The following is a 14,207-nucleotide window of genomic DNA, read 5'->3' on the forward strand; positions in this document are numbered from 1 at the left end:
AAACAAACCTCAAGAACAGCCTTTTTTCAGATGCGTAACATTGCCAAAATTAGGCATATCCTGTCTCAAAACAATGTCCCGATACCGATGCCAGGGCTTTGTGTATCTGTCGATACCCGATACCGATCCGATACTGTTGTTGAATTAATAATAAACTGTATTTCACACCTTATACCTTCCTTCCACCATGTGGAAGAGACTAAAGGCACCAGACCTTCCTAACTAAACATTACTTTCCTAAGACAAAATAACATGGATGTAATGTATTGAATCCTTATTTATTTGTTATTTAAAAAACAATTGTGTATTCAAATCGAAAATATAATGCAATCAAACTTCTTAAAATAAATTTTAATAAATAACAATAATGGGCCTTTATATAGGTTTATAATAGCTTATTCTACTGTCAGTACATAGAATATCACAAAAACATTTTACTGTCATCATGTTTACTAACAGCTTTGATTACAAAAGGGTTTGGCTCCACAACATTATACAATGAGGTTATATGAAAGAGAATCCATTAAACAGTTACAGAATCTAAACTATTTTTTTTCCTGCAAAGTAGTAAAATAAACTCAAATCGAATGAATACACATACAAACAACTTTAACATTGTTTCCCTTTCAAAAGAAAATAGTTGTAAGCTAGTTATATAAACACTACCTTGGCCACAGGTAAGTTAGGTTGTAGTGTGGTTGTAGTGGGGGACTGAACGGAGCTCTGCTGTCAGCCTCCTTCGCTGTTTGAATAACGTTGGCAGGTTGGCGGATGAATTTCAGCGAGGCGAGACATCTTAAATCCAATGTTTTAATCATTGCTCTGAACCCGTCTTTTTCAACGGTCTGTAGCGGGACCGGAGGTGGATTATGTTCATAATATTGCTCTGCTGCATGCTTGAAGTGACAAGTCTTTCACGTTAGCATGGTAAGCAGACAAACAATGTTTAATGTTGCAGTGTCTGAAATATGAGACGTGCTGTCTCGTCTCCAATGTATGTGTATGTGGTTCGCTCAACCAATCAGCGCGCAGCTCATCTAAATATTCATGAGCATAATCATATTTGGAAGAAAAGCTCATCTTCTAAATAGGGCCATATTCACAGTGTAGTTAAGGGCCCATAGAATAGCACTTGGGCCATTTTCAGCCCAACCAATGTTACGTACCCTATTAGGAGACCTTAAGGAACAGTGTGAAATACCCTATATAATCATTCTATCACCCCTTGATAACATTTTTTTTTCATTCAGAACACAAGAGAAAATAAGATTTTACTTGCAAAACATAATGAGCTAAATAATTGTTTTTCTCGAAAATTCTGTTTTTGTGATCATTGTGAGCTAAAGTCATAATCATGTTTAAATATCGATTAATTGCACAGCCTTACTGCAATGTTATTATTACCAATAGGAATGATGGCCAAACCTATGAAAATAAACCAGAAATATTCGAAGGGAGATATTCTTATAGGAACGACATACATAAAAATGTAGATAATATTGCCCACACACACACACACACACACACACTTTATGTCCACATGACGAAAATGATACAGGGACACACATATTACTAATGCAGTATAATACACACGCAAACTCATGGACCAGTGGCATGCAGCAGGTCTTCACAATATCACTTTAAGGGTATAAGTAGCAACGTCCCCGCCATATCTGGCGGCAGCCAATAACAGCAGATATGGCACAGTACTGTGTGAGCTGTTTAGCCCTCTTTTTGGCAATCCCAAGTTGTTGCAGCCCTCTTACTACCAACCTGTGTGTGTCCTAGGCTACCAAATATGAAAACAAGCAGTCTGCACCTATAGCCTCACTTTGAGATGGTGTTTAGGAGTGGTTGGTATTTAACTACCTTGGTGTAGAAAGCCTCCTCCATGCTGGAGTCAAAGGTGCAGCCTACCTCCAAAATGTACACCTCACTGGACTCCCTAACCCTAACCCTAACCTGCACTTTGAATTGCCCTGTTGCTGAAATGTGCTATATAAATAAAGCTGCCTTGCCTTACCCTAACCCATCTTGTGTATTGGCAGCCAGTTGTAAGAAAGTACTAGGATTACTATTGCAGTGCTGAAACATGGATGGTTTTACCTGAGAATGTTTTTACATTCTTACTGAGAATGGAAAATGGTTACACACACACACACACACACACACACACACACACACACACACACACACACACACACACACACACACACACACACACACACACACACACACACACACACACACACACACACACACACCTGTAGTCTTCAAATGTGAAGCTGTCCTTCAGGGGGGAGTTTGCTTGCAGCAGGATGAGTCTGGGATGGAGGGAAGAAGGTGGTCGAATAGAAAAAGGGAGAGAAGAAAAAAATAAAACACAAATCAGAATGAAGAATTTCATTATGCAGGTATGCTGGAGAGGGGCTGCCTGACAGGGAAACCTAACAAGAAGGACAAGGCATAGACGCCACTGGGGCAGGCGTGTGTGTGTGTGTGTGTGTGGGTGGGTGGTCCGTTAGTGCAGTGTGACACTCGCCCCCTCACATACATCACTGTCAACTTAATTTGTTGTGGCCAGCAGCAGTCATAAATCTGCCTCATCAATTTAGGCCTGAAACGGGGTGTGTGTTTCTGTGTGTGTGTTGGAGAGTATGAGTCTGTCAATGCTGCCGGTTTCTCCATTTAAAGCCACAGCCACCACCTACCAGAGCCATTTGCAAATGGTCCTGAGCTTAAACAAGGGGGGGGGGAGGTACAAGCTGAGAGAGTACAAGGGAGGTGGCAAAACCATTTTATGGTCAAAAGGGATGAGCAAAATTAAAACAAAATGCTTTGATTTTTAATTTTCTATTTCAAAACATTTTGGAGTTTGCCAAAATGTAAAATTGCCAGTGCACCAGTGTGGCTTTAGCCCAGGCTTAAATGGTTTTGGAACCCCACTCTGATGCGATTTTAGACATGGCGAAACAAGGCCTGTCAACTGCAGAAATCTCTGTGCGCATATCACAGGAAAGTGCAAGAGGATTTTCTGCAAGAAATGGGAGGAGATTTTGCGCTGAAAATAACTCAAGCTCAATGGCACTCCCCGAGACGATGCTGAAGTTGCATTCGGCAGTGAAGGGGAATCTTAAAGGAAACTTGAAGTTAGCTTCCGATTTGCAGCGTCCTATTCGGCAGTTGAGGGAAAAATAACTTACATTGGTGAACAACTGATCCTCCGTTTTTTTAACTCCTTACTGTTGTAAAACACATTTAGATAAAGCATTGAGGATGTCTGAAACACACTTTAAGATTTGTGAAGGATTTATTATATTTATGAGAACTGTTGCCATGTAAATGACAACATCCGGTCTCACAATATGAAAATTATTTTTTATTTCACTCATCCCTTTTTAACCATAAATAAGGAAAAATGCAAAAACATTTCCATTTAAAAATATAAGTTTTTAATACCAAATCGAATGACCAAAAAGATACACGGACCCCTGCAAATTCTAGAGTAGTGAAAAAGATGTCATGATACAAAACCAAAGCCTGAGAATATTTTAGTGATTTCAGTGATATTTTTGGTGATTTTAAAACCCTTTAGAGCTCTCCCAGATTAGAATACAACAGAAAAAGTCTATTTTTGATGAACAAATAAATTTTATTGCATAATAATATATTATTAGATGATAATTATGGATGCATTATGTGTTTATTGCTTTAATGTTGCAGCTGGTAAATTTATAGCTAATCATCAATCAATAATTCAATTTATATATGACTACATACTGCTAGGTAGCTCGGGAATTTGTCCGTGTGGACCAATTACGCCTTATTGATACAATAATCAGGGTTGTCAAAATAACGTATTTTGATTAAATAACTACAGAAGAAATTATGCAAATGAATTGCAATTTGGGGAAAACATCTAATTGCAATTCTTTTTTTTTTTTTACATATTGCACCTTCTACGATAAAGTTAAATAAAGTAATACAAATAAATAAAAAAAAATCCACTGAAAGTAGGACATTTCTGTAAATAATCTGTGATATGGAACATTTTTCCAGCATTTATCTAATGAAAGAAAAGTCTAAATAATAAAAAGAGGAATAGAAAATGTTAAACCAAATATTACACCAAACATTCAACTTAATATTGCACAGTCAATTAATTGCGATCTTCATGTTTAGCTCATCGCATTCTTTCAAATCGCGATTTCAATTTAAGAACGAATTATCGTTTAGCCCTAACGCTAACGGTAGCTCAATTGACTGGCTGACTAACGTTAAACAGGGACCAGAAATCGTCTCTGATGCCTGAAGTTCGAGGACGTATAGTAGCTAAATATATCCATTCAAAAAATATTTTTTCTCCGCAGATATATTACAACACGATTGAGCTAGCAGGCAGTGTTGTTTATATGTGCAGTATTTATTCAGTTTGGGAAATCGATCCCTATGATCCCTACAAGCTAACGTTAGCTTTAGTTCGCTAGTTGGCTGGCTGACTACACAGGGACCAGAAATTGTCTCTGTTGCTGTGAGTTTGCGGAAAAACTTTATCCTTTGGGAGGGAATAAAATTCTGAAGTTTTTTTTACGAATGTTACTATAACCTAGAGCACAGCATATGCCTGGCATATTGTACTAATGTGTTTTGCGTATCAGTCGTCTCTAGTAATTGTGATAAATTAGGTTCATCATCCGGGAGGGCATAAACCCATGCACTGCAGGGCAGCAAGGAGGGCAATCCCAAAAGCATGTGGCAAGGTCTAAGAACTTTGACAGTTTACAAGCCCACCTCCTCCTCCTTGTCAAGTGTTGATGCATCTATAGCAAGTAAGCCAAACACATTTTATTCTCGCTTTGAGGCCATAGGCAGCCAACAAGCAAAAAAAGCTGCAGCAGAGGTTAATGGATTGGTAGGTGCACCTTTCACACCCAACTCACTTTCTGAGCATGATGTCAGGAGGGCTGTCAGGCATGTGAACACCAAGAAAGCTGCATATTGACTGGTGAGAAAGGCAAGTCAGAGACTGTTTCACTTAGATGCCTGAGGAAATCCCAGGAACCCTTCTCATATACTGAGAAATTTCTACTTCTGCATTATTGACAGCGTCCTGACAGGGAACATCACTGCCTGGTACGGAAACAGCACTGAACAGGACCGCAAGGCTCTGCAAAGAGTGGATAATTTGGCTGAACACACATTAGACCGTGCCATACCCTGCCTAAAGGATACTTAGCCATTGCAAGAAAACAACTAAGAGAATCATATTCTCCCTGTTGAGATCGGAAAGAAGGTAGGCCTACCTGTGCCAAAAAAAGTGTTGACAGTGGTGACTTTAAGGAAGAAAGGATTTAACTCTGTCTATCAGCATGCCGCACGAAGACAGGCAGGCTTGTTTACTTCATAGATGAAATGGCGGTTAGTATAAACATAGGAGCTAAAATGCAAAAGAACATTCATTGCGTTTTGGACAAAAACTTACGACTGGGTTGAGTGAGTGTGTAGTTGGGGTGTTGAGCAAAAGAGAGAGAAAGACGCCAGCTGTGCTGTTTAGGCTAGTTATTTAGGAACCGATAAGCAGAACAGTTTTTAAATTTTTTTTAATGATTCCTTTGGAAGTGGAATTTTGGATCCGGTTCTCGATACCAAACCCTACTCAAATTTTTATGATGAATCATGCACAAGTTGAAGGAGCTGATAGGATAACATCCAATGGAATTGTACCTGGTTCCATTTCATGTGAAAGATAAAATTGATTGATTAATTAATTGATTGTAAAGAAATGCTGAAGATGTCAACCAGAGACTAGTGACAAGCTTATTTTTACACTGTAAAATGCCCCGTCTAGTATGTTCTTGGTCACAAAAAACCTTGGCAGCCATGGCTATGCAGAAGAAGCTAGTTAGAGATGCAGGTTAACTGTATTAAATTCAGAACACTTTGTTATTGTAAGTGGGAACAAATCTTCACACCATTGATGCCAAATTAATCTACTATACTATATACTATTATTTGCTTAATGTACAGTATCAGTCAACAATTAAAACTTTTCCTATGAAGACATTCTGTAATTTTACAGCTGTTTTACTACTATACTTACAGTCTCATTATCTGGTTCAACAGTAGCCTTTACCTATTTTACCTTTACCTATAGTAGCCTTTACCTATTTACAGCAGGGTTTTTAGAGTGCTTAGCTGCAAATGATAATAGCTGGTCCACCTTTAAATGTCAACCTACCTTAAAGGTCCCATGGCATGAAAAGTTCACTTTGAGTTTTTTTTAACGTTAATATGAGTTCCCCCAGCCTGCCTATGGTCCCCACAGTGGCTAGAAATAGTGATAGGTGTAAACTGAGCCCTGGGTATCCTGCTCTGATGAAGCTCAGATGGGCCAATCTGGAATCTTGCGCCTTATGATGTCATAAGGAGCAAGGTTACCACCCCTTTCTCTGCTTTGCCCGCCCAGAGAATTTAGCTCACCCATGAGAGAGCGAAAAAGCTTTCAAACCAGCAAAGTGGCAGTTGGTCAAGGCCACACCCCCACCCTCCACCTTGCCCCCCCCTCTCTCCTCCTCAGTAGCTACAGACACAAAAATGGCACATCCTAAAAGGCCTGTTCACACCGGGACGAATTTCGCGAGCAATATTCGCGCGCAATATTCGCCAACGTTTAACGCCTCGTGACTAAACAAAGGGCACCAATGTGAGTGTGCACACCGACGAGAAAAACGGCACGCGTAAAAGCGTCATTTAAAAAAACCTTGGGTTAATTTTTTTTCACCGCGTCAAAAACTATCCGACCAATGAGATTGGCGCTTTTGCTCACGTGTCTGGAGCTTCTGAAGTTACAGTAAAACACAACTTGGGGGCACTCAAACACAAAACGGTCTTGCCGAGCACACATACGTAACGGCAAAGAAGATATACGCCAAGTAGCGTCTACACTGCCGGGAAGAAATAAGACGAGGAAGATGCAAGGCAAGATGAATAGAGCGCTGGTCTCGTTGGTGTCTAATACATCCATGTTGTCGGAACATAAAGCACTTTATGACAAACGCGACAGCGACTACAAAAATCTTGACAAAAGAGAACTGCTATGGAGTGGTATTGCAGAGCAAATTGGCCTTGATGGGGAGTTTCATTTCACTTAATTATCTTTCATGTACATAGGCTTGTAACTTTTTCCCACAAACGTTTGACAATCACCACCTTGTGTACCGGGGTATTTCTGTTTTACATTAAGAGCCATCTAATGTCAGGGAATGAATTTGCATGTTCACTCGGCTCATCATCAGCGAAATCGATTGGGTGTGAACACAAAAAACGCGTTGAAAAACGCTGGCGAATAACGCGCGCCGATATTCGTCCCGGTGTGTATGGCCTTTAAGGAAAGCTCATTGTGGGACTGGCTCTAGTGGCTGTAATTCTGCACCAAGGCTGAATTATGGGAAAGAGACTTCAGATACAGTATTAGGGGACCACTAAGGTCTATATAAAAGCATCCAAAAGCAGCATGTCATGGGACCTTTAAGTTAGTGGGCCTGTGCTGAAGTTGTCAATAGCGTAACGTCCTTTCCTTTCATTTAAGGATAATACACCCTCTGAGTCCAATAAATGTCTTATTTATTTTCCATCTTGATTAGTTGTACAATTAGCACTTAGTGATCTTTAGTGAGATTAAGGTTTCTGTGATTTATCTTGTCTTGAGTTTTTTGGGAGAGTAGAGTGTGAGAGGGTAGTCATTAACAAAACATGAAAACATCAAAAGACATGGCCTAAACATCATGGAAGGGGCAACATTTTCATTCAACTATTCAACCTAATCACTAACCCACTTCTGGAAAATAGAAAGAGAGAGCTGGCATTAAAGTGATGGTTCGGAGTAATTTCACCCTAGGATCCTTTGCACCATGACCTTGAGCCAAACACCCCCCCCAGAAGCTTTTTTCAGCTGGGTCGAACATTGGGAGAGTTAGCGTAGAGTAGCGTTATCAGCTGTATAGCTTAGCGCAGGGGCTAATGAATCCAGTGACGTATCTCGTAAATGACCCCACTAATAATGCCCGAAATGCTACCAAACTTCTACACTAGTACAAATAGGTTATGCACTCATAAAATGATGGATTGTAAAGTTTGTAAGTACACCAGAAGTGTATGTAAATAACACTTGCCTGCTGGCTTCTGCTCTCTGCTGTTGTTGTTGCTACCTGCAGTTAGACGAGTGCTTAGGGCCGTCTACAAATTACACCGAAAAGAGATGCAACAAAAATATTTATTAATTTAATGATTAAATAAGGTAATGTCTCCAAACTTACCTCAATTATAACTTGTCTCCTGGTAGTTATACAACAGCACTTACTTTAAAAAAAAAAAAAAAAAAAGTTAAATTAATAAACATTTTTGTTGCATCTCTTTTCGATGTTGTAATTTGTAGACAGCCCTAAGCACTCTTACTGCCCGTTAGGTAGCAGCAGCAGAGACGAGAAGCCAGCAGGCAAGTGTTATTTACATAAACTTCTGGTGTACTTACTTGGTATCATTTCGGGCATTATTAGTGGGGTCATATACGAGATACATCACTGGATCCATTAGCCCCTGCGCTAAGCTATTCAGCTGATAACGCTACTCTACGCTAACTCTCCCAATGTTCAACCCAGGTGAAAAAAGCTTCTGGGGGGGGTTTGGCTCGAGGTCATGGTGCAAAGGATCCTAGGGTGAAATTACTCTGAACAATCACTTTAAGTTTGGAATGGATACAGATGTCAAACTTACAGAAGCATATTGCTGCCACGCCAGAAGGGATCAGTATTATAATTATTTCATTAATTAAATATTACTATTATGTTAATTATTTTTATATATTAAATATATTATTATTTTAAATGCTCCATTGTTTGTCCACATTTGCAACCGGTCATATTAGGAGGCAATTTGGCCTAGTGAGCTTTGATTAATTTAGTATGCAGTTAACATGGTCATAATTCTTAATTTAAACTAAACTCCTAGCATTTCTCCTGACGTTTCTCACCTATTTGGAAAAGGAAAATAACAGGAGTAACAGGCTAACCAGCTCAATGCGCCCCTGCCATATAATACTAATCAAATGCCTAAATGAGAATGAATGCTTTATTTGTAACATTTACTCTGTTATATCATTATCTTGGTTTGATTGTTTCATGTTTAGTATATGTAGTAGCGTAGTAAAACATTTTGGGTGCTACTGTATATAATAGTAGGCTATAGATCTGATAGAAAACTGAAGATGTACATCAGCAATGGCACTGGGTCACATCCACATAGACATCACTGCACAGTCGTTGTAGATTGATCTCTGACACATTTAGAAAGACAACACCTGATCGGTAAACACACTCACCCCACTGCATACTGGGAATCAAGATGGCCGGGGCTACCAGTAAAACACTTATTTTTCACACTACAATAAAAAGTAACAAAGAAGCCAGGTAGTGTATTTTCTGGTAGAAAACTTAAATGATAACACTAAAGACCTAAAATACAGGTGATAACGGGCTACCCATTTGGTAATGTGCTGTAGGTTGGGAAGTGTTTACATGCAAGAACACATCTCTGCGTTTGGAAAAAAAAAAAAAAAAAAGTAGTGGTTTTGCCTGTCTGTATGCATCAGCATATATCAGTCTGTGTGGTTGATCATACATCCAACACACTGGACAGACAGAGGACAGGGAGGTGGAGATGGGGGGTAGAAATAGAGAGCGAGAAGGGCTTTTGAGGAAGCTACATTCAGGTCAATTCAATTCAAAGCCAATGTGACAAGCTAAATTTCCAGTCCGGTCATCTGAGGAGGAGGGAGATGGGGGCAGAGCGAGGGGCTCTATGAGGAGGTAAGAGAGTAAGTGTGTGTGTGTGTGTGTGTGTGTGTGTGTAAGAAGATGTATCAAAGATGAAGCTACTTTAGATGAAACCACGGCCACTTAATAATTTTTAGAACACTCAAAACCACTTTACAGAGTTATGAAAGGAAATAAATCCACACTCTAAAAAAATCAGCACACAATCAAACATTAAAAGCAGCTCTAAAAATGTGAGTTTTGACTTTTGATTTAAACATGGACAGATGCAGTGCAGTGGTGGATGTGTTTTTGGGAAGAGAGGGAGGGGCTCTGTCACCCCAGGTCTGGTGCTTGTTCCTGAGTGGGGGAGACAGGAGGTTGGCATCAAATGAGAGGAGGCTGTGGGAAGAAGTGTGGGTTTGGAGCAGGTCGTGACATAGGAGGGGGTTTGGTTATGGAAAGCTTTGTGAGTGAGTAAGACTATAAATTGTATCCGTTGTGGGACAGGTCGTCAGTGGAAGTTCTGGAGAACAGGGGTGATGTGGTTACAGAAGCGTGAATGGGTGAGCAGATGAGCAGCAGATTTCAGAGTTTATTTAGGACGTTGGATGATTTATCATAAAGAATGCTATTTCAGTTGTCAAATCTGGATGTGATTAAGCATTGATTAAAGGTCCCATGGCATGAAAATTTCACTTTGAGGTTTTTAACATTAATATGCGTTCCCCCAGCCTGCCTATGGTCCCCCAGTGGCTAGAAATGGTGATAGGTGTAAACCGAGCCCTGGGTATCCTGCTCTGCCTTTGAGAAAATGAAAGCTCAGATGGGCCGATCTGGAATCTTCTCCTTATGAGGTCATAAGGGGCAAGGTTACCGCCCCTTTCTCTGCTTTGCCCGCCCAGAGAATTTAGCCCACCCATGAGAGAGAGAGAGACATCATGGCTTTCAAACAAGCAAAGTGGCAGTAGGTCAAGGCCAAACCCCCACCCCCTCTCTCCTTCTCAATTGCACATCCTAAGAAAAGCTCATTGTGGGACTGGCTCTGGTGGCTGTAATTCTGCACCAAGGCTGAATTTCGGGAAAGAGACTTCAGATACAGTATCAGGGGACCACTAAGGTCTATATAAAAGCATCCAAAGAGCACCATGTGATGGGACCTTTAAGGTTTCGTCAGCAGAGAAGGAGAGCGATGGGCAGTCCTGGTGATTTCATTGACAGAGAGGTTGCTGTTGGAAAAAACTCTTGAGGTTGCGGATGTGTAGTGAGCGAGAAATAATGGAGTTATTGATGGTGAGGCAGAGTAGTTTTGGTGAAGGATTTGGGAACGATGATAATCATGACTGATTTCACTGAAGATAAAAAAAGGACACGAAGCAACGAAACCTGGGGGATGCCTTGGGACAGAGGAGTGGGGGAAGAGGTGCAGTTGTTGAATTGTTGCCATTAGAGGCCATGACAGTGCGAGTGTTTTACTCGCATTTGCGACTAGATGTGTGGTAACTGTAAATGGATTTAGGAGTGTGAATAATGTTAGCGTATATTCAAACTTGCAGTTTTTTTTTTTAAAGTCTAACCACAGTTGTGACCGCTTTATCAGCATTGCTATCCCTGTAAACTAAACAAGCTGCAGAGGCGACGTCTCTCTGCTGCGCCCTGTACATAAAATCTGCATACAAATTATCCGCGGTAAAACCTCTCTGCCCTGGCTGTGCTATTGTTTTCCTATGGCACAGCCAGATGTGCTCAGATTTGCCGTTAAGTGGTTAACTTGGGCGGAGTGATATGCTCGCAGCAAGCCTGTCTGAGAGTATAGTTCCCGGTTTGTTTACAGTTAGAAGATGGCTGTGTCTCACGTTACGTTGTTTTTTGTACAGGCTGTGACTATACAAATCACAACATGCAAATAGGAACATGGTGGTGTTATTTTGTCACTTCTGTCACAATTCGGAGCAGTAGGCTAGTAGGAACCAGTTATCTGCAGGATCTGTGCTGGGCTAAGCTAATGCCGGAGCCGTCAGACAGCATTACAGCACGCATGGAGATGAGAAGGGTATGTATCGACTTGTCTTACTCTGGGGGTTACGGTGAATAAGCTAAATTCCCAATAAGTCGGCGTGTTCCTTTAACGGTTTGTATTCATAACGCGATTGTATTATTGTACAAATTAGCTACAAGTATCACTGTACCCCAACAGTAATTGCATTTACCCATGCTGGGCTAAGTCACTCTATAGCTGACTGGATTGAATTCTCCAGGGCTCTGTCTGGATTCAGTGGGACACTTGAAAAACTTCCTCTAAAACACCTCAATATTTTTGTGCTGCGCATAGAGCCTGCATAACAGAGAAAACTAATAATGGACTAATATTTATGATAATGACCAGATAAATACAAACCAAATTCTTTTTTCCCATCCCAAGTACTTAAGCCTGTATACTGTATTGTTTAAGGGAAAAAACTTTACATCAATGATACTCTTACTTAGTCAAAGTTTATGGACAATGTTTCCCTGAAGTAGAGTTTTTAATGTTAAGTTGCCAACCATATTATCCATTCAGAGAATTCAACAGTGTTTTTGTTGCAGTTGTTTACATACCTTATGCACATTCAGAAAATGCACTACAGGAATGCACTACTGCACTGATTTTGTTTTTCTTGTGTAGCATAAAGGTAGCATAAAAGTCTTAGGAAAGGAGGAGTTCATTGGTGACTTTGAGGAGGCCTGTTAACTGTGCTGGACTGTGAGTGGAAACTGGATTGAAATGGTTTGAACAGGTCATTGGAGATAAGGTGGGCTTTGAGTTAGGAGACCACAACTATTTTTGACGGAAAGGGAAGATTGGAGAATTGCTCATAGTACCAGGAGTCCAGTTTTTTTTTTTTTTTTTTTAAAAAAAAAGGTCCCATGGGATGCTGCTTTCTGGATGCTTTTATATAGGCCTCAGTGGTCCCCTAATACTGTATCAGAAGTCTCTTTCCCCGAAATTCAGCCTTAGTGCAGAATTACAGCCACTAGAGCCAGTGCCATTTCTGTGTCTTCTGTTTCGGTCTTCTGTTTGGGGTGGCTGTGGCGTGAAGTAAACACACTACCAGAGCATCTAAAGGATGAACTCTGCAAAGTATTAGTACTTTTTTGAGAATATCAATGCATTCCTGCCACAGTTATTCAGATTATGAAGATCTGAGGTGGAGTACTGCGGCTGCATGGTTCGAGGGGGAGCACAAGCACAAATCTAGCATTAGGTTGTGACTAGGACCACAACACAAGAAAATGACCAGCATTCAGAAAATGTGTCAGAGTCTCCACGGTATTCAGATAATGTGGATTAACACTACAATCAACATCAATAACATGGACAGCATTATACCAGGAGACAAGAGTATTGAGTCAGTAACTAAAGCTCCTCCACCTCTTTAGGTCACTGACATTAAATCATTTAGATCACAACACTGTCACCTAGTGGAGTCCACTGAAATGGCAGGATTTTCAAAAAGGGAGTAACCAAAGCATTAGTCTTTAGTTACTTACCTTGCAAAACAGTAATTCCACTTTCTGTTCATCATCTAATTAAAACAAACACCTGACACATGTAATGAATTATTCCAGGCTTCTTTGATATGAGAGGACTTTAGAGTACTGTGGTGAGTTCTGATCAAAGCTGAGCTGTCATTTCACCATACATCATATTATTAATGGGACATTAATAGCATATTAGCATATTTTGAGATTACTATCCCACTATATTGTCTGGGCCTGGTAACCAATATTTCATACACTACTATACTCACTATATACTATGGTCTTCATATCTTATTCCATTAGTTGGCATATTACAGTGGACTAAAAACTCAGATCTTTAGAAAAGTTGACAAACTGAATAAAAAGGGTACTGCTGATATTGATATGTAAATATATAGGAAATATATCAGTGACCATAATTCATAGTACAACAATGACAATAGAACAGACTAGCTGCAAGTTCAACTCTGCCTGAACTACTTAATTTGATTTAAGGTGTTGCTCAGTTTCCAAAAACTTAAGCACCTTTCTGGCCTAATGCCTCCCCCTCATGGTCATTCAATAGGTATTTTTCATGGAAGATACTCTGACATAGCCTAGAAATCTAGACGCACCTTAGCGGCAGCAAATGTAATTTACAGCCAGGGTCAGTCTAGCAACTCTCCATTGGCTTGCAAGCTGGAAAAACCAAACTCTTGTCAGGCCAATCACATTGTGTATAGAGTCGGTGGGCGGGCTTAACATAAGCACGGCAGAGTTGCAACGGTTCCATGTGAATTCCCTGCTACTTGAAAACAAAGAAGATGGCTGCTGCTGCTGCTGCTGCTGGCGAACAGCGGTCTTTCGAAGCAGCTTTGGCCGCAACTCTGGAAGACC

The 14,207-nt window shown here is 40.3% G+C and overlaps 1 protein-coding gene across 1 annotated transcript in view; it reads right to left on the reverse strand.

Moving 5' to 3' along the window:
• The window catches only part of setd3 (SET domain containing 3, actin histidine methyltransferase), a 72,760-nt gene that overhangs the window by 17,959 nt on the left and 40,594 nt on the right, over nucleotides 1-14,207 (reverse strand). Inside the window, 2 exon segments of the mRNA XM_028566348.1 lie at nucleotides 2,265-2,299; nucleotides 2,301-2,324. Of these exon segments, the coding sequence (XP_028422149.1) occupies nucleotides 2,265-2,299; nucleotides 2,301-2,324 (59 nt within the window).

The sequence above is a fragment of the Perca flavescens genome, chromosome 20 (assembly GCF_004354835.1).
Source record: "Perca flavescens isolate YP-PL-M2 chromosome 20, PFLA_1.0, whole genome shotgun sequence".
Taxonomy (NCBI): domain Eukaryota; kingdom Metazoa; phylum Chordata; class Actinopteri; order Perciformes; family Percidae; genus Perca; species Perca flavescens.